Source organism: Narcine bancroftii, chromosome 7 (genome assembly GCF_036971445.1).
Source record: "Narcine bancroftii isolate sNarBan1 chromosome 7, sNarBan1.hap1, whole genome shotgun sequence".
NCBI classification, from domain to species: domain Eukaryota; kingdom Metazoa; phylum Chordata; class Chondrichthyes; order Torpediniformes; family Narcinidae; genus Narcine; species Narcine bancroftii.
This window is the reverse complement of record NC_091475.1, coordinates 1,634,761-1,657,567: the sequence shown is the minus strand read 5'-3', so window position 1 is coordinate 1,657,567 and position 22,807 is coordinate 1,634,761. Positions and strand designations below refer to the sequence as shown.

Genomic DNA, 22,807 nt, shown 5'->3' with positions numbered 1-22,807 from the left:
CGGGCGGGGGGAGGGGGTCAGCGGGGTGCGGGCGGGGGGAGGGGGTCAGCGGGGTGCGGGCGGGGGGAGGGGGTCAGCGGGGTGCGGGCGGGGGGAGGGGGTCAGCGGGGTGCGGGCGGGGGGAGGGGGTCAGCGGGGTGCGGGCGGGGGGAGGGGGTCAGCGGGGTGCGGGCGGGGGGAGGGGGTCAGCGGGGTGCGGGCGGGGGGAGGGGGTCAGCGGGGTGCGGGCGGGGGGAGGGGGTCAGCGGGGTGCGGGCGGGGGGAGGGGGTCAGCGGGGTGCGGGCGGGGGGAGGGGGTCAGCGGGGTGCGGGCGGGGGGAGGGGGTCAGCGGGGTGCGGGCGGGGGGAGGGGGTCAGCGGGGTGCGGGCGGGGGGAGGGGGTCAGCGGGGTGCGGGCGGGGGGAGGGGGTCAGCGGGGTGCGGGCGGGGGGAGGGGGTCAGCGGGGTGCGGGCGGGGGGAGGGGGTCAGCGGGGTGCGGGCGGGGGGAGGGGGTCAGCGGGGTGCGGGCGGGGGGAGGGGGTCAGCGGGGTGCGGGCGGGGGGAGGGGGTCAGCGGGGTGCGGGCGGGGGGAGGGGGTCAGCGGGGTGCGGGCGGGGGGAGGGGGTCAGCGGGGTGCGGGCGGGGGGAGGGGGTCAGCGGGGTGCGGGCGGGGGGAGGGGGTCAGCGGGGTGCGGGCGGGGGGAGGGGGTCAGCGGGGTGCGGGCGGGGGGAGGGGGTCAGCGGGGTGCGGGCGGGGGGAGGGGGTCAGCGGGGTGCGGGCGGGGGGAGGGGGTCAGCGGGGTGCGGGCGGGGGGAGGGGGTCAGCGGGGTGCGGGCGGGGGGAGGGGGTCAGCGGGGTGCGGGCGGGGGGAGGGGGTCAGCGGGGTGCGGGCGGGGGGAGGGGGTCAGCGGGGTGCGGGCGGGGGGAGGGGGTCAGCGGGGTGCGGGCGGGGGGAGGGGGTCAGCGGGGTGCGGGCGGGGGGAGGGGGTCAGCGGGGTGCGGGCGGGGGGAGGGGGTCAGCGGGGTGCGGGCGGGGGGAGGGGGTCAGCGGGGTGCGGGCGGGGGGAGGGGGTCAGCGGGGTGCGGGCGGGGGGAGGGGGTCAGCGGGGTGCGGGCGGGGGGAGGGGGTCAGCGGGGTGCGGGCGGGGGGAGGGGGTCAGCGGGGTGCGGGCGGGGGGAGGGGGTCAGCGGGGTGCGGGCGGGGGGAGGGGGTCAGCGGGGTGCGGGCGGGGGGAGGGGGTCAGCGGGGTGCGGGCGGGGGGAGGGGGTCAGCGGGGTGCGGGCGGGGGGAGGGGGTCAGCGGGGTGCGGGCGGGGGGAGGGGGTCAGCGGGGTGCGGGCGGGGGGAGGGGGTCAGCGGGGTGCGGGCGGGGGGAGGGGGTCAGCGGGGTGCGGGCGGGGGGAGGGGGTCAGCGGGGTGCGGGCGGGGGGAGGGGGTCAGCGGGGTGCGGGCGGGGGGAGGGGGTCAGCGGGGTGCGGGCGGGGGGAGGGGGTCAGCGGGGTGCGGGCGGGGGGAGGGGGTCAGCGGGGTGCGGGCGGGGGGAGGGGGTCAGCGGGGTGCGGGCGGGGGGAGGGGGTCAGCGGGGTGCGGGCGGGGGGAGGGGGTCAGCGGGGTGCGGGCGGGGGGAGGGGGTCAGCGGGGTGCGGGCGGGGGGAGGGGGTCAGCGGGGTGCGGGCGGGGGGAGGGGGTCAGCGGGGTGCGGGCGGGGGGAGGGGGTCAGCGGGGTGCGGGCGGGGGGAGGGGGTCAGCGGGGTGCGGGCGGGGGGAGGGGGTCAGCGGGGTGCGGGCGGGGGGAGGGGGTCAGCGGGGTGCGGGCGGGGGGAGGGGGTCAGCGGGGTGCGGGCGGGGGGAGGGGGTCAGCGGGGTGCGGGCGGGGGGAGGGGGTCAGCGGGGTGCGGGCGGGGGGAGGGGGTCAGCGGGGTGCGGGCGGGGGGAGGGGGTCAGCGGGGTGCGGGCGGGGGGAGGGGGTCAGCGGGGTGCGGGCGGGGGGAGGGGGTCAGCGGGGTGCGGGCGGGGGGAGGGGGTCAGCGGGGTGCGGGCGGGGGGAGGGGGTCAGCGGGGTGCGGGCGGGGGGAGGGGGTCAGCGGGGTGCGGGCGGGGGGAGGGGGTCAGCGGGGTGCGGGCGGGGGGAGGGGGTCAGCGGGGTGCGGGCGGGGGGAGGGGGTCAGCGGGGTGCGGGCGGGGGGAGGGGGTCAGCGGGGTGCGGGCGGGGGGAGGGGGTCAGCGGGGTGCGGGCGGGGGGAGGGGGTCAGCGGGGTGCGGGCGGGGGGAGGGGGTCAGCGGGGTGCGGGCGGGGGGAGGGGGTCAGCGGGGTGCGGGCGGGGGGAGGGGGTCAGCGGGGTGCGGGCGGGGGGAGGGGGTCAGCGGGGTGCGGGCGGGGGGAGGGGGTCAGCGGGGTGCGGGCGGGGGGAGGGGGTCAGCGGGGTGCGGGCGGGGGGAGGGGGTCAGCGGGGTGCGGGCGGGGGGAGGGGGTCAGCGGGGTGCGGGCGGGGGGAGGGGGTCAGCGGGGTGCGGGCGGGGGGAGGGGGTCAGCGGGGTGCGGGCGGGGGGAGGGGGTCAGCGGGGTGCGGGCGGGGGGAGGGGGTCAGCGGGGTGCGGGCGGGGGGAGGGGGTCAGCGGGGTGCGGGCGGGGGGAGGGGGTCAGCGGGGTGCGGGCGGGGGGAGGGGGTCAGCGGGGTGCGGGCGGGGGGAGGGGGTCAGCGGGGTGCGGGCGGGGGGAGGGGGTCAGCGGGGTGCGGGCGGGGGGAGGGGGTCAGCGGGGTGCGGGCGGGGGGAGGGGGTCAGCGGGGTGCGGGCGGGGGGAGGGGGTCAGCGGGGTGCGGGCGGGGGGAGGGGGTCAGCGGGGTGCGGGCGGGGGGAGGGGGTCAGCGGGGTGCGGGCGGGGGGAGGGGGTCAGCGGGGTGCGGGCGGGGGGAGGGGGTCAGCGGGGTGCGGGCGGGGGGAGGGGGTCAGCGGGGTGCGGGCGGGGGGAGGGGGTCAGCGGGGTGCGGGCGGGGGGAGGGGGTCAGCGGGGTGCGGGCGGGGGGAGGGGGTCAGCGGGGTGCGGGCGGGGGGAGGGGGTCAGCGGGGTGCGGGCGGGGGGAGGGGGTCAGCGGGGTGCGGGCGGGGGGAGGGGGTCAGCGGGGTGCGGGCGGGGGGAGGGGGTCAGCGGGGTGCGGGCGGGGGGAGGGGGTCAGCGGGGTGCGGGCGGGGGGAGGGGGTCAGCGGGGTGCGGGCGGGGGGAGGGGGTCAGCGGGGTGCGGGCGGGGGGAGGGGGTCAGCGGGGTGCGGGCGGGGGGAGGGGGTCAGCGGGGTGCGGGCGGGGGGAGGGGGTCAGCGGGGTGCGGGCGGGGGGAGGGGGTCAGCGGGGTGCGGGCGGGGGGAGGGGGTCAGCGGGGTGCGGGCGGGGGGAGGGGGTCAGCGGGGTGCGGGCGGGGGGAGGGGGTCAGCGGGGTGCGGGCGGGGGGAGGGGGTCAGCGGGGTGCGGGCGGGGGGAGGGGGTCAGCGGGGTGCGGGCGGGGGGAGGGGGTCAGCGGGGTGCGGGCGGGGGGAGGGGGTCAGCGGGGTGCGGGCGGGGGGAGGGGGTCAGCGGGGTGCGGGCGGGGGGAGGGGGTCAGCGGGGTGCGGGCGGGGGGAGGGGGTCAGCGGGGTGCGGGCGGGGGGAGGGGGTCAGCGGGGTGCGGGCGGGGGGAGGGGGTCAGCGGGGTGCGGGCGGGGGGAGGGGGTCAGCGGGGTGCGGGCGGGGGGAGGGGGTCAGCGGGGTGCGGGCGGGGGGGGAGGGGCGGCCCGATCCGTTTCACTTTACTCACTGCATCCTTCACCCCGTAGCCGTAGCGCCCGTCCGCCGCGCCCTGGTCCCGGATCACCGCTCTGGTCCGGCGGCCCGTGCAACGATGCCAGAAGCAAATGTAAAAGGCAGAGGCCGCCAGCACCAACCACATCAGCTCCATGCGGCCGGCGAAGGGTGAAGTTCAACTAGTGCGCGGACTCCGCTCCGCTCCTGGTTTTGCTCATTCCGGACCCTTGCTCAGTCAAGGGCCCGATCCTATTGACATATTGATCCGACCTGGACGAGGTTTAAAATCCACTCCGAGATCGAGAATCGAGCGAACCCGTTTCTCGCCCTTAAACCGAATCAGGCTCGGGCCCCGCTGGTTCTGGGCTGGGAACGTTCCCTCTGCCAGTGGGAGCGGAGAATGGGGGGAGGACACATGGTCCCAGTGGGGGGGGGGGGGGGGGGGGGTCCAGGCGGGACAAGTGGGGACACTCTCGTTCCAACTGATGACAACAAGGGTTGGGGTTATTCTAAGATGCATAAAGGACAGGAGGAAAACTGGTACACAGCAAGGGGACATGTTCAAGCTCCTTGTCACAGGAACCCGAGAGGTCACTTCATACACGGTACAATATCAAATAATGGTTGATGCCAACCATCATTGCATCTGCATCCCAATCTCACTTGCCTGTGTTACACACAGAAGATCCACAGACAGCTGTGTGACACTGGCGACGTGAGGCAGATGTGCTGAGGGATCAAGACTATAATGGATCACAGGTCAACCTTGTGAGTTAAGGACAATGACGCCTCCTTTCTGGAGCATTGAACGGTTTGATGAGAAGAGCAGGATGATGCCAAAGAAAGTTCTGTATCTCCCTGATGAACAGGCCCCTTGTATAGCCAGGCAAAGGTGAGCAGAATCTTAGCTAAGGTGAACACACACAAGGCAGTAGATCAGACAACATACTTGGTCAGGTACTGAAGGTCTACACAGAGCATATGAGGAGGTCAAGGACATCTTCAACACATGTAGCAGTCCATCAATCCTGCAGGATTCAAGACAGCCTGGTACCCAACAGGCCTCAATAACCGTGGCAGTGCCTCCTCCATTATAACACTGAGAGTTTGGTGAAGGAACACATCAAAGCGCAGCTCCCAGAGATGCTGGACACATTTCAATTTGCTTATAGAAGAATCTGTTCCACAGACAATGCTACAGCCGTGTTGCTTCACTTCATCCTGGCCCACCTGGAGAATGATGCCCCATACGCCAGGCTGCAGTTCATTGACTTCAACTCGGCATTTAATACGATCATGCCCCAGTGACTGGTGGGGAAGCTGTCCTCGCTGGGACTCAACACTCCTCTCTGTAACGGAATTGTTGACTTACTATCAGAAAGACCTGTCTGTCCATCACATTGAGCACTGGTGCACCTCCGGGGGGGGGGGGGGGGGTGTTCAGCCCACTCCCATTCATGCTACTGACCCAGGTCTGCATCCAACAGTGTTGTCAAGTTTGCAAATGACACGACTGTAGTTGACATCATCAGCAAAAACAATGAGTCACACTACTGTTATGAGCCCAGAAGACCCCAAAACCAAACAGCGATAGAAATTCATTAAGACAAATAGTTACTTAAACAACAGTGGCTTTTAATTATCTTTAAACATGAAAACAGGATCAAACTTATAGCTATTACTATTAACCTAACAACCCCCTTCTAGTTCTAAACACACGTGTTTGAAATGTGTATACAAGTTTAGAAAAGTTATTTGATTCACAGTCTAATCTCACTTCTCATTTCTCCAAGTTTACTGGTTGTAGCCAATTCTTATAGCATGCACAGAATTTAACATTTATGAATTTCACCAGGCTTTGGTGCTTGAAAGGTAAATGGTTACCAGTCAGGAAGGTTCTTGTCAGTTTTCAGATAGAGATTTGTTTCTCATTGGACACCCACAACTGATTCCTTCTGATCAGCCACTTCAGTGTCTTGCCAAAGAAACTTGCCCCATCAGGCTTTTGCAGATGATAACGTTTTTCTTTCAGGTCACCACAGATTTCCTTTTTGTTTCCCTTATTTCTAGTGAAACATTATGCAGCCAGTCCTCTCCTCTTGTTTGGACCACAAGGGCTTTGACCAGGCTGAACTAAGAATTCACAACCTGTCTTCAACATGGTTTTTTTCCATGTTTGCCAGCTTGTCCTGTTCCAGTCCCAGCTGCTGAACTGCAGAACTGAATTCTTTCTCCCTCTCTCAGAGAAAACCACATGATCCTCCTAGAACAGCAAATTGCACTCAGACTGTAGCACCAGACCTAAGCTTCCATTTATCTATTGCTTTCCAAAACAATAATCCATTACCCCACAGCATCTCGAATTAACACCTACTTGAAGTCCTTATAGGCATTCTTCAAAGTTTGTGCAAAGACACCCGGACCCTGGACTGTCTGGCTTGAGCATAGCTCTGGCATTTTAAATGAGATCTGTTTTGAAGTGTTTGTATGTGACCTACTCAAAAAAACCCCTGCCCCAATACATCTCCTTTAAAATACGTTTATATATAATATAAAATATAACAATCTATCACACTATGGGGGGGGAAAGATGGAAGATCTTGTGAAATGATGTGAGTGTAACAACCTCAATCCCAACATGAACAAGACGAAGGAGGACCAGGAATGATCACCCAACACTACACATCAACAGCTCTGTAGTGGAGAGGGTGGAGAGCACTGTTCATTGGAGTTCACTTAACTAACGTGGACAATCAACATCTCCTCACGTATCAGGAAGGCACAACAGCAACTACACTTCCTGATAAGGCTGAAGTGGGCAAGGCTACCGGCCACCATTATGTCAACCTTCCACAGGAGCTCTATCAAGAGCGTCCTGGCCACTGCATCACAGTGTGGTCAGGTTGCTGCAGAGAAATGGGTCAGAGGTCAATCCACAGAACCACAAGAGTGGCAGAGAGGCATCGTACTAAATGCCGAGCTGAAGTCAATGAACTGCACCCTGGCGTATGGGGCATCTTTCTACAGGTGGGCCAGGATGAAGTGAAGCAACACGTCTGTAGCATTGTCTGTGGAACAGTTTCTCTCTCCACCCCCTCCCCCCACCTTCATCGATGTGATCTACCATGAACATTGTCTGAAGAGAGTGTACAAAATCATTGAGGACCCCTTCCACCCTGTAAACAGCAATTTTCAGCTATTCTCTTTCGGAAAGGGATACAGGAGTATCACAGCCAGCACCACCAGGCTGAAGAACAGGCAGTGAGAATGCTGAACGACCAAAGGAACTGCTCACACTAACCCTGTGAGACTCTTATATTCATGAAAAATACTTATTTATTTGTACAGAGGTAAACTTGGCATGTATATGCATTGATTGTCTGTATATGTGTTATGTCTGGTTGTGTCTGTGTATTTTGCATTGAGGACTGGAGAATGCTTTTTCATTTGAGCAGAGCTCTGGCATTTTAAATGAGATCTGTTGTGCAACCACATGACAATAAACTTGTTATACTTGTGGCCTCTCTGCCTGTCTAGAATATTGTGGATTGCGGGTGGTCTCATGTCATCTTTGTCCAAAACTTGTTCATAAGCCACATCATCTGTCAATCAAGGTTGGACTCTAGCTACCCATTAGTGCACACCTTGCCATTGGTTCGGTTAAATTACCTAGGGTCATTATTGGCTAGGCGCCCAATTCAGAACTGTATATAACATCAACGCACACTACATTCTTTCTCTCTGCCTCATGGTCCAAGCCAAGTTGATACTGTAGGCATCGTTGGAAGTGTCATAGGTAAGGTATGCATATTGTGACAATCATTTGGACAACATGGAGATGCCGTTTTCTGACTCGTTCAATGAAAAGTCTGTTCTAAAGTAGCATTGAGTTTTTCACTGTTTATTACAATTTTATGCATTAAGAATTTTGATAAACAATTAAATTATACTTAAACCAGACAATAAAACATTAATACCTACAAAAGAATGGGATCTCCATGTTGTCCAAGTGATTATAAAGGAAAATAGCCACAATGTTTAGTCAAAGAATTATCTGTTCCATTTTCATGTCCCCTGATTCTAAACAGTACAAAAGCAAATTCAAAACTAAACAATCTCTCTAAGATAGTGAAAAACCCAGGTGTAACCTTGCTGGGAGACTTACTATGGAGACACTTAAAGAATACGAAAACAATCTTGAAAGCCATAAACATAATCTGCTTGTAAGAAATACTTTGTAACCCTTACAGTGCACTAAGATGAGCTGTTGTTCTGCGATAGATCACTGCTTACAGAGAGCCACACCCCCTTTGGTACAGGGATCCAGGAGTGTGTGTAAATATCCTGTCTGTAGCGTGTGTACACACTTGTGAGTGTGTAGAGAATAGGCAGGCACTGGGATCAAAGTCCAACCTGGGTTCAATGTGAATGTCTGTCGTTATTTAGTAATAAAATAATTGTCACGTTTGACATTCTCCCGTTTGTCTCCTGTGTGTTCATTAAAGCTACTTCTGTCCAGACTCGTACTTCTGTGAAATGGGATTGTCACTGTAAGGGACTGAATGGTCACAGTTAACATTTAACACAAGCAAAACACCAGCCATAGCCCAGCGATAATCCTATACACTGGAAGAACGGAGGGAAGGTTTGTTACAGTCTGTTCCAGAATTTGATGCATTTGCAAAGACGTTGTGATTTTGCAAGGGGGAACCATTCTGACGACTGAAGAGAAAACAGCTTTTTGAAGCAGCTCTTGTGGTCAGACATTTCGTGGAATTCTGAGCAAAGCTGGCTCTGTGAATAACTGGGCCTTTTTGGTGGATTAACCTGTGCCAGGAGGGTCTTTTTGGGAAGCAAAATGCTTCTTTTTGATTGTGACTAACAGTGAAGGTCACTTGGAGTTTCCAGGGTCTTGGAAACTTTGTGGAGGCCACCTCGTTCACATCTTGCCTACAAAAGGACCAGGAGTGTTATGTCCACAGATTGTGTGGATGGACATTTCTTCAAAGGCAACACAAGGAGAATTTGTGAGTCTGTAGTAGCCGCAACTCCAGTCTTCTCATCAGTTTAACATTAATTCTGGGCATCACTGAATTTAAATGACTAAACTTTGAAGTAACTTTCTAGAGCTTGGCCTGGACTGTAATGGTTTGGGTATCTCACACACACATTTGCCTGCACATTGTTGGGGATAGATTTAGTGTTAAGGATAGCTTAAAAGTTAAGACTTTAGTGCAAGAGTTGGAAATAAAATGTGTTTTAGCATTATACATTGTCTGTTTCACTGTCTATAGCTGCTCTTTACATTTGGTTCACAACACTGGGATTGTAAGAGTGTTACACTAACAATCCTCCATCCAGGAGGATGATCAATTTACTTGAAACTGGACAGAATTGGAAAAGCATGATGCTCTTTGAACTAGAAAGTGAGGTCACATATTTTTAAGATTCACTCATTGAATTTTTTCTTGCATGCCATGAAGTAATTACTAGGAAAACCAACAAGATTTCAATAATTGAAAACAGCTGGCAATTTTTTTAAAAAGCAAAAGCTTAAAAAAATGGTGCACACTTGAAACCAAATACAACAAAAGTCCTAAACCCAGACCACTCAGGAAATGGGTTAGTCCAGATTTTCCAGATTCTTAGGCAGTAATTTAAAATTCAAATTTAAGAAGATTGAAGAGATGAAAAGGTAAATTTATAGTTTATTAATGAAACATTTTCATATAAAGAAGAAAAAATATTTGTTCATTCATTTCCATGACTTCTGTGCATTTGTGGTGCATACACATACACACAAACACAAGCCCACTAAAAAAACAGGACCTCCAAGGTAGTAATCTCTGGATTGCTGCTGGTGCCACGCGCTAGTGAGGGTAGAAATAGGAGGATGAATGCGTGGCTAAAGAGATGGTGCAGGGGGCAAGGGACAAGATTTCTGGATCATTGGGATCTCTTCTGGGGATGGTCAGACCTATACAAAAGGGACAGACTCCACTTGAACTGGAGGGGGACCAATGTGCTGGCAAGCAGATTTGCTAGAGCTGTGGGGGAAGGTTTAAACTAGTTTGGCAGGGGGGTGGGGAACAGAGTGTGAGAGCAGAGTCAAGGGAGCATGGCCACCTAGATAAGAATAAAAACGATAACAAAGGTAGGATGGAGATTAGGGTAGAAAGTAGAAAAGAGAATGTATGTGTGATAGTACAGATCTATCACCAATGTACATAGTGTATATAGTTACTGTATCTAGAGTGTGCTTACAGCGATTGGCCGAGAGCTAAGCCACGCCTATTGTCTGGGCCTTAAAGGGTTGTGTCCCTAGCCAGGTCGGATCATTCCGGACTGGTCAGCCACCTGTGAAGAGCTCCTGTCTTTTGCTAATAAAAGCCTTGGTTTGGATCAACAAGTCCTTGGTTCTTTCGACGAGGTCTACAATATGTGAGGGTCATTCTCTGAATTGCATATATTTTAATGCAAGAAGCATAGTGAACAAGGTAGACGAGCTTAGAGCATGGACAGATACTTGGGGTCACGATATGGTGGCAATTAGTGAGACCTGGCTACAAGAGGGGCAGGACTGGCAACTTAACTTTCCAGGATACATTTGTTTTAGATGTGATAGAGCAGGGGGTAAAAAAGGGGGAGGAGTTGCTCTGCTTGTTAAGGAGGACATTACTGCCGTGAGGTGGCAGGATGGTCTGGAGGGATCGTCCAGTGAGGCTGTTTGGGTGGAATTGAGGGGTGAAGGAGGCATGAGGGTGCTAATAGGGGTGTATTACAGACCACCAAATGGGCCAAGAAAATTAGAGGAACAAATGTGTAGGGAGATAACGTATATGTGTGAGAATCATAAGGTAGTGATCATGGGAGATTTTAACTTCCCTCACATTGATTGGGATACCCATACAGTTAGAGGGCTGGATGGGCTAGAGTTCATTAAATGTGTTCAAGATTGTTTTCTAAATCAATTAGTAGAAGAACCGACTCGGGACGGTGTAATACTAGATCTCCTGTTAGGGAATGAGTTAGGTCAGGTATCGGACATTAATGTTGGAGAACAAATTGGGTCTAGTGATCATAACTCTGTTTTAGGGAAGAGCAAGGAGGGGCCTCAAGTTGAGGTTCTGGATTGGAGAAGAGCAAATTTCGAAGGAATAAGAAGGGATTTGGGGAGTATTGAGTGCGACAGGATATTTTCAGGTAAGGATGCAAATGAAAAATGGAGGATATTCAAAAAAGAAATTTTGAGGGTACAGAGTAGATATGTCCCAGTGAGGATCAAAGGAAAGGCTGGAAGTCATAGGGAGGCTTGGTTTTCGAGGAATATTGGAAATTTGGTTAGGAGAAAAAGGGAGGTGTACAAGAGGTATAAAGAGCAGGGAGCTGAGAGTTTGAAGGAGGACTACAAGGAGTGTAGAAGGAATCAAGAAAGAAATTAGAAAGGCCAAAAAAAGGCACGAAGAGGCTTTGGCAGACAGAGTAAAAATAAATCCAAAGGGTTTCTATAGGTACATTAAAAGTAAAAGATTAGTGAGGGATAAAATTGGACCCCTTGTAGATAGCGAAGGTAGGCTGAGTGAGAAGTCAGAGGAAATGGGGGAAATTTTGAATGATTTCTTTGCCTCGGTATTCACTAGGGAAAAAAAAATTGAACCAGTTGAAGTAAAGAAAAATAGTGGGGAGGTCATGAAGCATATAAGGATAACCGAGGAGGTAGTGATGGCTGTGTTGAAAAAGATAAAGGTGGATAAATCTCCGGGACCGGACAAAATATTCCCAAGGACACTCAGGGAAGCTTGTGGACAGATAGTGGGGCCATTAACAGAGATATTTAGGATGTCACTGGTCACGGGGGTAGTGCCAAAGGATTGGAGGGTGGCGCATGTGGTTCCGCTGTTTAAAAAAGGGTCCAAATGTAAACCTGGAAATTATAGGCCCGTGAGTCTGACATCTGTGGTGGGTAAGTTGATGGAAAGTGTTCTGAGGGATGGTATTCACAAATATTTGGAGGTACAGGGATTGATAGGGAGTAATCAGCATGGTTTTGTCAGGGGTAGATCATGCTTGACAAACCTGATTGAGTTTTTCGAGGGGGTTACAAAAAAGGTTGATAAAGGGAAAGCTGTGGATGTTGTCTATTTAGACTTTAGTAAAGCTTTTGACAAAGTTCCCCACAGGAGGTTAGGAAAAAATATGGAGGCATTAGGTATAAATAAAGAGGTAGTGAAATGGATTCAGCAATGGTTGGATGGGAGGTGTCAGAGAGTAGTGGTAGAAAATTGTTTGTCCAATTGGAGGCCAGTGACTAGTGGAGTTCCTCAGGGATCGGTCCTCGGTCCACTATTGTTTGTTATATATATATTAACGATCTGGAAGTAGGGGTGGAGAATTGGATAAGCAAGTTTGCAGATGACACAAAGATTGGTGGTGTTGTTGTCAGTGAGGAAGATTACCGTAGATTAAAAGGTGATCTAGGAAGGCTGGAGGTGTGGGGTGAGAAATGGCTGATGGAATTTAATACAGATAAGTGTGAGGTGTTATATTTTGGAAAGGCAAATCTAAATAAGTCATATGCATTAAATGGTAGGCTATTGAGATGTGCAGAGCAACAAAGGGATTTAGGAGTTGTGGTAAATAGTACCCTCAAGGCTGATACTCAGGTAGATGGTGTGGTGAAGAAGGCATTTGGAATGTTGGCCTTCATAAATCAGAGTATTGAATTCAAGAGTAGGGAGGTTATGATGAAGTTGTACAAGGCATTGGTGAGGCCAAATTTGGAGTACTGTGTAGTTTTAGTCACCAAATTATAGAAAAGATATAAACAAAATAGAGAGAGTGCAGAGAAGGTTCATGAGAATGTTGACAGGATTTCAAGGTTTAAGTTACAGGGAAAGGTTGTGCAGACTGGGGCTTTTTTCTCTGGAGTGTAGAAGATTGAAAGGGGACTTGATAGAGGTGTTTAAGATTTTAAAAGGGACAGACAGAGTAAACATGGATAGGCTTTTTCCAATTAAGAGTGGGGGAGATTCAAACTAGAGGGCATGGTTTAAGATTGAAGGGGGAAAATTATAAGGGAAACATGAGGGGAAATTTCTTTACACAAAGGGAGGTGGGGATGTGGAATGAGCTTCCGACAGACATGGTCAAGGCAGGATCATTGGTTACATTTAAGGAAAGACTAGATAGTTACATGGATAGGAGAGGACTGGAGGAGTATGGACCAGGTGCTGGTCAGTGGGACTAGGAGGGTGGGGATTTGTTACAGCATGGACTAGTAGGGCCAAACTGGCCTGTTCTGTGCTGTAAGTGGTTATATGGTTAAATATAGAGTTTGAGAGTTTTCAAGAAGCCCAGATTCTTGTGTGGTCTGGATTTCTGGCCCCCAGATTTTTAGACTTTTCCTGTACATAGCAGACTAGTCACCATCTTACAGAAGGTCCCTAAAAAGGAATGTTCTGAGGAATGATTCTACCCAAAGTACTAACCAGAATGATCATCAGGAAACAGAGCAGCCAAATCCCCTATTTCAGGGCCAGTGACAAATTCCACAAGGTTTAAGACCTACCAACAACCAGGATTAGCTCAGGTTGATGAAAGTGAGGGTTCCTGGAAAAAAAAGGTTTCTGTGTAAAGATGCTGTCATTTCCAGGTAGTTACTAGTAAGTTCATTCTCATCTCCTCAGATTAGAAACTTCAGCACATTTCCCACAAGTCAGTAAGTAAGAACTAATAAAAACAGAGGTTTCTTGTAATGTCATTTCTCCTAAAATCATTGAAGAGGGAGAGCAATACAAATCAAAAAAAAATTACATCACAGCACATACCATGACTGAAATCTCCTGTGAAAATGAATCTAGAGATCCATTGTAATGATGTTTTCTTTAGTGAGCTACTGTGAAGTCTAGTACAAGACTAACACCTGCAGGCTGGCATGCTGGGTTTATATAGGCCACTGCTCCTGTCACATGGACAGGAAGTGACATCATCAGCCCAGATAAAAGCCTGTGTTGGCTGCAGGTCAGTTTCTCACAGTCCATCTGCCATTTTGGAAGCTGGCTTGCCTGCTGGTAAGTGGGTCACCACTCTGTACCTCCTCCTACCCCATTCCTTTAAACCATGAATCAGGTAACAATCTGTTTTGACTATTTGACTACTTAAAATAATTCACTGGCATTGTTTAAAAAAAATCACCAGCAAATGAGTGTCCCCTCAACTCACAAAATACAACATCAGGAACTTCACTTTTTAGGTGTTTTTTCAAATGTTCTAATTACAGTAAGAACTAATTACTTTAAGATTACAGTAATTACAGTAAGAACTAATTACTTTTTACCCCCTCCATAAATCTTCATCCGCGAAGCCAAGCCAAAGAATTACAGTAAGAATGAAGTTGGTCTTTTCTACCCTAACATTGTGCTTCCTGCAGCACCACTGGATTTTATTACCTTTCTATGCGGCTCAGGGTCCAGGACCAGGGGAGGTCGTTGAAGTGTCATGGTGGCAAGGAGTCATTTCCTGTCTCTTTGCTTCAAGTTGTTGGTTTTACTGTGTTTGGGAGGAAGGATTTGAGAGACTGTAGCATCATTCAGCTGTGAGTCGAATAACCTGATCTGCATCAACTTTCTTTCTCGCCTTCCTCCTTCTTTGTCACACTTTTAGGCGACCTGTGGGCAGAAGGGTTGAGCACTACCTCTTACAGACAGGCAGAAGGGGACACCAGCTCGTGGTTGTGTGATTCTTCATAGCTAATGTTAAGACCACAGAACAATGGTTTAACAAGTAAACCACCTTCCTGTTTCCAGATGAACAGGGGCACGTGTAGAGATGCCAGCAGCAGTTTTATTTCCCCCTCCACCCCCCGCCCCATCCCACACCCATAATAGCAGGTTAAATGTGATAATTCCACATTTGTTTAATGTGTTTTTTAAGAAGTGTTCAAATTTAAATTTCTGCACGTGGTCCTGCAACTGGTTACCAGTTACATTAGCTATATTACCTATGCTTTGGAAAGCACGATATTTATATAGTGAAAGCCCTAGAATGCAGCACCTATGGGGATTGATAGATGCCGAATAAGTGCATGTTCTGGTTCCTTGAGGCTTACTCTTACAAGGCCTAACTAATAAACTGTAGTGAGTGGTGCAGTAAATAAAGCCCAACAGAAGTTGTCCATGAGCTGAACCAACAAAACTGTTTAATGGAATTGTCGCAGGAGTTTAGATAATTACAGTTGGCACAGTTGGCGCATTCACCATTGCCTGACCCCTGAGGTCACGTGTCTCCTTGAATTCTTTGAGCCCCCGGGAACTCCTGATCCTGCAGGGACCTGCAACTACGGATGGTGGTTTGATAATGGAGTGGTGCGGTTCCCCACATTAACGCCCCCCCACCCCGAACCGCAGATGACACTGCAATATCACCTATATGGCTAGGACAGGCCGGCGGATGCCCCCTACACTGGGGACCTGCCACCTGTACTGGCTGATCTAGGTCCACATGTGCCAGCTTAAGGCAATCTACCAAACATTTTTTGCCCGCTGCTAATGTTGGTAACAAACATGGAGCCATCATTCTGTACCACCTTGAAAGGGCCTTCATATTGTTGTTGTAACAGCGTCCTGTGTGCACCCTTGTACAGAAAAACATAAAGGCAGTCCTTGAGTTCAGGCAGAATGTATGAAATCGTAGACCATTTCAGGTGGTCGGTAGAGATGTGAGAGTACCCACCTTCTCCCTCAAGCATGTGAGTACCAGGAGATTCCTGCTGCCCATGTGAAGTTCCCTGGGACAGTTAGCAGGTGGGGGGGGGGGGGGGGGCTTCATAAACCAATTCTGCAGAGGATGTAGGTAGATCTTCCTTCGGTGCAGTATGGATGCCTAAAAGTACCCAAGGCAGTTCATCTATCCTCCACCACGAGCCTTGTTGTCCTAATCGAAGGGTGAGCCAAACTGTGTTGGTCGTCAAACACCCAACATTGCCATACAGCAGGTACAATGAGCCTTGGTTGGCCAGTGGATACGTCGCAAAGTAGGGAGGCATTTGCTAGTCCAAAGCGTATGTCTGTAGCCACCGTGCTACTCGGAAGAAACACACACACACACTAGTGTACTCAGGTTAAGCTCTGGTTTATTGGGAGCTCAAGCCTGATTTTTATACAGTTCACATTCCCACCATTTCCCCCTTTTACTGATGTCATGTCCACGTAACAAAAGTGGGTTTCCCTCACACGGCTATATTCCTACATAACACCTCCTTCCCCGCGCCCTGTCCCTGACTGTTGGCTGTGCAGCGGGGCCAGTGCCATTTTGAGGTTGCTGGCATTTAAACTGCTCTTGACGTCTGCCTACCTGTCTGCTTGTGGGCTGCACAGGCAACCGGCTTTGAGTTGGGCTCGCCACCTGGAGCACCGGCTTGATTGCTGTAGTAATGTGCTGCCACATGATCCTCCCCCAGTCCCGGTGCTGTTTCCCTTGGTGCCCGGAGGCAGAGTCTCTGCAGGCTTCGGTGGCCTGCCTCTCTGGCATGGTGCTGGTGTCTCGACGGGGACATGCCGGGTCCAGGTGTGCTGGCTTTAGCCTGTCCATGGTGAAAACCTCTGTCTTGCTTCTGACCTCCAGCTCGAACGTGGCTCCGTTGTTACCGATGACCTAGAATAGGCCCTCGTATGGCCTCTGCACCAGTTGGTGCAGAGTCACGTGCCCCCCGGCCACGGGGAAGTCCTGATCCCACAGGAGTCCGGAACTATGGACACGGGTTTGATAATGGAGTGGTGCGGTTCCTGCATTAAGAATAAAGAGTTTAAAAGACGAAAGTACTGTATTTACACTGAACAAACTTCGCTTGCATGAATATAAACCTTAAAGCATTTTACTTTACTTTCAGTGACATTTCTTGAAAACATTTAACTGTTGCTGAATCTGCTGGTTCCTCCCCTCCACGGAGCCACTGGAAAGACGAACAATAACCTAGATAATTAAACCCCCTCCCTCAGGTTTACAGATAAGCCTCTGACTGGGGCAACTCTTACTAATCGGGGATAGGGAGACCCTTTAAGAGAGTCACCTCGACAGCGAGCGGCACCGACCAGCTCTTCATCCTGGGCGATGCCATTGCTGTTTGACACAATTTTATTTAAACACCAGCTACGAGCAAAGCCCAACCAAGGCCTCCCTCCGCTGGCTGGATATTTGCTTCCATCTTCACCAAAGGTTTGTGTTACTTCAGAGAACATTTACAATTTTAAACTTGTGCATTTTTATCTATTATTTTATTCTTATTTAGTTTAATTTTTAAATTTTATTTTCTATTTTTTTTTGCCAGTTTCTTGAATTTTGGATACTAGGGGTTTTACTGTCATTGGGTAGAGTAGATTAATCCTGCAAAATAATGGAGATCCAAGGTTCACAGAAGATCAGGCGTATCCACTGACATGTAGCATTGAGGAAAACTGGTGAGGTTGAAGGTTATTAATTATGCAGAAAGGGTTTGAGTGGCGTGGATGGGTGTAATCACTTGGATGGTTTAAGCATGTCCTCCAACTGTGCACTAAAAGAATGTGCAGTCGGAGCACATTCCTCTGGCAGCCCAGCCCATCCTTTCTCTCTCCATCAGAGAGTAATTTAGCATTTGAGCGAAGAAGGATTTTTTTTTAAAATGAAATATTGCCAGTGCTCAGGGAAGGAAGAATATAATACTTGCTACGGCTTCAAGTAGAATTATACATTTAAATCAACAAGCCACTTGTTTGCTTCTTTGACATCCTTGGTTAGCTGATGTCTGTCCTTTGTGATAGTCACCTCCAACTGTACACACACGTTTCAGCAGGGAGTGAGAATGGAAATGTGTTGTTATGCTGCCTGTTTGTTTGATAAACAGTGATACTTCCACAGAGTTTTGAAAATCCTGCAACCCATATTCACTGGATAATTAAAAAATGAAATTAATAGAATGTTCTGGTTTCATTTCCAATCTTAAGTAATACCAGAAACTAACAAAGATGTACTTTTGATTTAACTTTCTTGAAGCAGGGATCCTTTAAAAGAAAGGAAACCTGATTAAAGAATAAACAGGTAACAGTGTGTCAAAAAAATCTTCAAGCAGCTTATGTTTGAATTCAAATGAACAACTATTTATCAAGAGATATGCATTTAATATACACATGTAATTACCAATTTTACACATCACATGTTTAAAATACAATTTGCATTTTTCAGATAATCGTAGCAAATTTTTTGTTACAAGTCATTATATTTCCTGTTGCTCGGGTTTCAATTATAAAGGCAATGGAACTGTTTCGTCATCCGGTGGCAATCCTGGTCACAGCTTCAGGAGGCCCAATTTGTGAATTACCAACCAGCTTGACAATGCGAAAACCACAATTTACTAAGCTATTTCAAATGCCTGTAATAGAATTAGATGGAAAAATTAAATCCAGATACTTGGCTACATTAGCAAACCTCAGCTACCCTAATTGTGATATTCAATGTGTTAGCTACACAATACTAAACATTCAAAGCAGAAATTAAGAAGTCTTCCGAAATGAAGAGGCATCACTTGCAATATACATCCTGTCCAATAAGTAATGGAATAATTTTGATTGCACTTTTTTCCTGAAGCCAGACCTTTTTTTCCTCTAAATCTTGCCTTGTTCCATTAACATCTCCTTAATGTCTGTTTCACAAATGTCATACTCCTTCCACTACTGCAAAATGACCCTATTTCAATTGTCTGCTGATCTCACAAAATGCTCTTACCATGTCACACTGCTTCATTATCATAGTCGCGTTGAAGGGATAGAGCTGTTAATCTTACACTGTTATCTTAGTTGAGTGCCACTCTCATTAGCTGCTATTATGTTCCATATTCAGTTCTGCTCAGTTTGAAGGCTGCATTCTCACTGTATTACATCTACTCCACGAATGTAAATCCAAACCATGATTTCTTATCGTCGAGGCATTCACATGATTCTACTGCTTCCTCCTCGCCTCCACCCTATTTTATTTCTAGGTTCTTCATTATTTCATTTTTCTCCTCCTGATTTTCTAAATCCGTTGATTGTTGATTAATGTTAGCTATTCAATTTAGTTTTTATTCTTCATAAATGGCATTGTTACAATTTTCTTACAAATTCTACACTATCTGTGTTGCTCTTGAAGTTCTCATCTAACGCTTCCTTCTCACTGTTTCCTGTTCTAACAGTAATCCATGCTGTGGATTAGGACCACTAAGTTAAAACAGCAATGGTCTTAAAACAATATCTGAGATGTAACAGGTACAGATTTGCTTTAATACAAAATGACTGATAATAGGTATAACGTGTGTAAGTGGAATTTTCAGCCTAAGACGCTCAACATCTAGGCAGCATCTCAATCCAACAGCTCTCCAGACAACATTTCAATTACATTGTTCACTTATAACCATATACAGCACAGAACAGGCCAGTTTGGCCTGACTAGTCCATGCCGGAACAAATCCTCACCCTCCTAGTCCCACTGACCAGCACCTGGTCCATACCCCTCCAATCCTCTCCCCTCCATGTAATTATCCAGTCTTTCCTCTGACCAGCACCTGGTCCATACCCCTCCAGTCCTCTCCCCTCCATGTAATTATCCAGTCTTTCCTCTGACCAGCACCTGGTCCATACCCCTCCAATCCTCTCCCCTCCATGTCTTTCCTTAAATGTAAATAACGTCCTTGCTTCAACCACCTCTGCTGGAAGCTTATTCCACATCCCAACCACCCTCAACAATGCTTCTGAGTAACTCCACAACTATTATCCTGAAGCACATGCTGTCTTTTTCTTTGTGTGTAACTATTTTCTTCATTCTTTAACTTGCATTTCTGCTATAGAATTCTTTCACCACCTACCTCTGCTTGCATCACTTTCATTTATTGTTAACAAGACTTCAATCTGGTTTTGCAAACATTTGGAACTTTTGATGTTTATCTTTCTGCTCTTTCAAAATATCCTCACTGAAACATTCAATTGCAAAGAAAATCAAATGATGTAACATGTTACAATAACCATGGTGAAGTAATATGATGACATGTCACCAATGAACAGTTTGCTTCTGGAGCCATATTTAATGGACCTTCTGGTAAAATGGATTTGCTACAGTATTTCCAAACACATGGCATCATTAGTGTTAGTACAGAATAAACAACCTGTGTTTATATTAACAGTGCCACTGTGTTTGAGTAACAGCATAAAACTCCTTAAGAATATCAACGGGTTTCTTGTGCCAACAACATGTTTAACGTTTAGACATTTCAATACTTTCTTACATGAATTGTTTGAAAGATAAATGTCATCATCAAGAAAACATGTTACACAGTCATAACTTCAATAGCCTTTCAAGTAAATTTAGTTATTTGTGGAAAGAATAAAGATTTTAAATAGAGTCTCCTGCGTTAAGATTGTGTTTTCCTCCCCATTTTCTACTGCAGCTTTTGCAAGTCTGAGCTTGCATTCTTATTTTATGGTAAATGCTCTTCATTATAAAGATCCAGGAGCCGGCCCTTATTCTCCTAACTATCTCTCAGGTTTGGGGCTCCCTTTATTGTTTTCCATTGGCACTTGGTCAGTTGTTCTTAGCATAATTTTGAGTGTTAATTCCTGATACTCATAGCATTTTGCACCAATAATATGCTGGAATTATCTGAATTTATGGTGCCAAAAATGAAAACTGGTTCAGCAGCCACTGTTAAGAATTTATGTCATTATCCATGATGTTGCCATCAATGACATTTCTCAGATTTATTGAAGTGTTGGAGATTTCTTCAGCATTTTTGGAATGTTCTTTACTATTGTCCAGCGGGTCAAGGGCTCCGGACCCATTCTTCCCTGTGATCTTGCAACGCGTGTCAGTTCCTCTGTCACATTTCTGATGGGGGATCCGATCATTGTGCTTCATTAAAATATCTTCACTATTTTTGGCATCCATCGAATTTCTCCTCCTCATATTTCTGCTAACAGTCGCGTACCTTCCGGTTTCTTCAAAACTTAGGGATAAGGTGACAGTTCCACTGCCAAAGCTGACCTTCTGCTTGCTGCACCTTTGCATCTCCATGGTAATTGGTTCATCGTGGACACATCTGCTGCCGACCGAAGATGAAGGTGATGACGCTGTTGAACCAGCTATACTATTGGACCTCTTGCGAGACAAGGTGCTCCGTCGCAAAGTTGCCCTCGCTGCGACTTTAAAAGCATGGGCAGCTGTACTGCATCTCACTTCTTCGATGGTATTCCTTGATGGCTTGAACAAAATAATGTAGCATTTATTAAAATAAATGCATCCAAGCAACCCAAAACTTGATGCAAGTATAGCAATGACCTCCACAGCTGAAACAAATTTCCCATAGGTGCTGACATAAGCAGGAATGAATGAGATCCAGACAATGAAAAATATAAGCATGCTGAATGTAATAAATTTGGCCTCATTGAAGTTCTCTGGGAGTTTGCGAGACTTGAAGGCAAAAAAAAAGCAAATAGCAGCAAGGAGACAGGTGTAACCAATGAGAAAACCGAGCGCCATTAAGGAGCCTTCATCACATGTAATAAAAATGATTTCGTCCTCTAGCTCATGATTTCTGTAACTTGAAGGGGGAGCGGTGTAGAGCCAAATGACACACGTAACAATTTGCACAATAATACAGAGGAAAACCAATAAAAATTGCAAATTGAGGCCCCACCCACTTTCGGTGGAGGCTGGTTGGGATCTTGGCCTCAAAGACTAATAGCACACGATTTGTTTTCACCAGAATACAAGAAATGCACAACACGAAGCTGATTCCAAATGCAGGTTGACGCAATCTACATGTCCAATCCCTAGGTTCGCCAATGAAGATCAATGAGCTGGAGAAACAACAGATTAAGGAGAAGAGCAGAAGATAGGAGAGTTCTCTGTTGGTGGCTTTCACAATCGGAGTATTTCGGAACTTAATGAATACTCCCAAAACAAAGGAAGTGATCAATATTCCTAGCACGGCAAATATTGTCAGGGCAATTCCAAAAGGTTCGGTCCATGATAGGTACTCAATCTCCTTGGCTATGCATGATGTGTGATTCTCATTTGACCAAAAATCATTTGGACACTTTATGCATGCACTTGCGTCTACAGGAGAAAAAGAAACAATTAATGAAGTATAGTTAGGAACTTTTTGGATACAATTACGTTTTCATACCAGTAATTCATAATTCAATTCTAACGGGTATCATGGCAAACTGCCTCATTTCCAGCAAAGTACTTGTGGTCTGAAGTGAAAGATATCATTGCCACCTGATCCTGACTAACAAAAGTACCATCGTTTCATTCCTTGTTAAGTGGAACATACAGTTGACTGATATTTTGTTAAATTCGTAATGAGTAATGTGTGTTTGGTTCACCCCCACTTGCTTCTTTTCTAACAGGGTGAACTGTCCTAAACTTAACTCCTCTAAACTGTCAACTGTTGAATTCACCACCATTCCCATTATTTGCTTCCCACCTCTACCTGCCCTATACTGGAGCTTATCTGGTTTTCTGTAATTGCTGTAATTAGCACTTCACCCCTGCCTGTCTACTCCTCTAATAATCTTATAGTCCTCTATTGTCACTTTTCATCCTTCTTTGTCTTCTTTGGCTTGGCTTCGCGACGAAGATTTATGGAGGGGGTAAAAAGTCCACGTCAGCTCGTTTGTGGCTGACAAGTCCGATGCGGGACAGGCAGACACGATTGCAGCGGTTGCAAGGGAAAATTGGTTGGTTGGGGTTGGGTGTTGGTTTTTCCTCCTTTGCCTTTTGTCAGTGAGGTGGGCTCTGCGGTCTTCTTCAAAGGAGGTTGCTGCCCGCCAAACTGTGAGGCGCCAAGATGCACGGTTTGAGGCATTATCAGCCCACTGGCGGTGGTCAATGTGGCAGGCACCAAGAGATTTCTTTAGGCAGTCCTTGTACCTTTTCTTTGGTGCACCTCAGGTCACGGTGGCCAGTGGAGAGCTCGCCATATAACACGATCTTGGGAAGGTGGGGGGGGAGGAGGTGGGGGAGGGGAGGAGGTGGGGGGGGAGGA

General features: G+C 49.9%; 2 protein-coding genes across 4 annotated transcripts in view; both read right to left on the bottom strand.

Annotated features, from left to right (window-relative positions):
• LOC138738371 (uncharacterized) overlaps nt 1-13,681 on the bottom strand; it is a 63,131-nt gene extending 49,450 nt beyond the window's left edge. Inside the window, exon 1 of one of the 3 annotated variants that reach the window (XM_069888437.1) lies at nt 13,584-13,681. In XM_069888437.1, coding sequence (XP_069744538.1) covers nt 13,584-13,586 — 3 coding nt within the window. In that variant the 5' untranslated portion in view covers nt 13,587-13,681. Of the gene's footprint in view, nt 1-3,769; nt 4,163-13,583 lie in introns of those variants that run through there. The other 2 variants (XM_069888438.1, XM_069888436.1) reach the window with 2 other exon arrangements.
• A 2,201-nt stretch (nt 13,682-15,882) lies between these two features.
• The window catches only part of LOC138739739 (extracellular calcium-sensing receptor-like), a 60,423-nt gene continuing 53,498 nt past the window's right edge, over nt 15,883-22,807 (bottom strand). The window contains 3 exon segments of the mRNA XM_069892331.1: nt 15,883-16,538; nt 18,382-21,447; nt 21,449-21,919. Coding sequence (XP_069748432.1) covers nt 20,464-21,447; nt 21,449-21,919 — 1,455 coding nt within the window. The 3' untranslated portion in view covers nt 15,883-16,538; nt 18,382-20,463.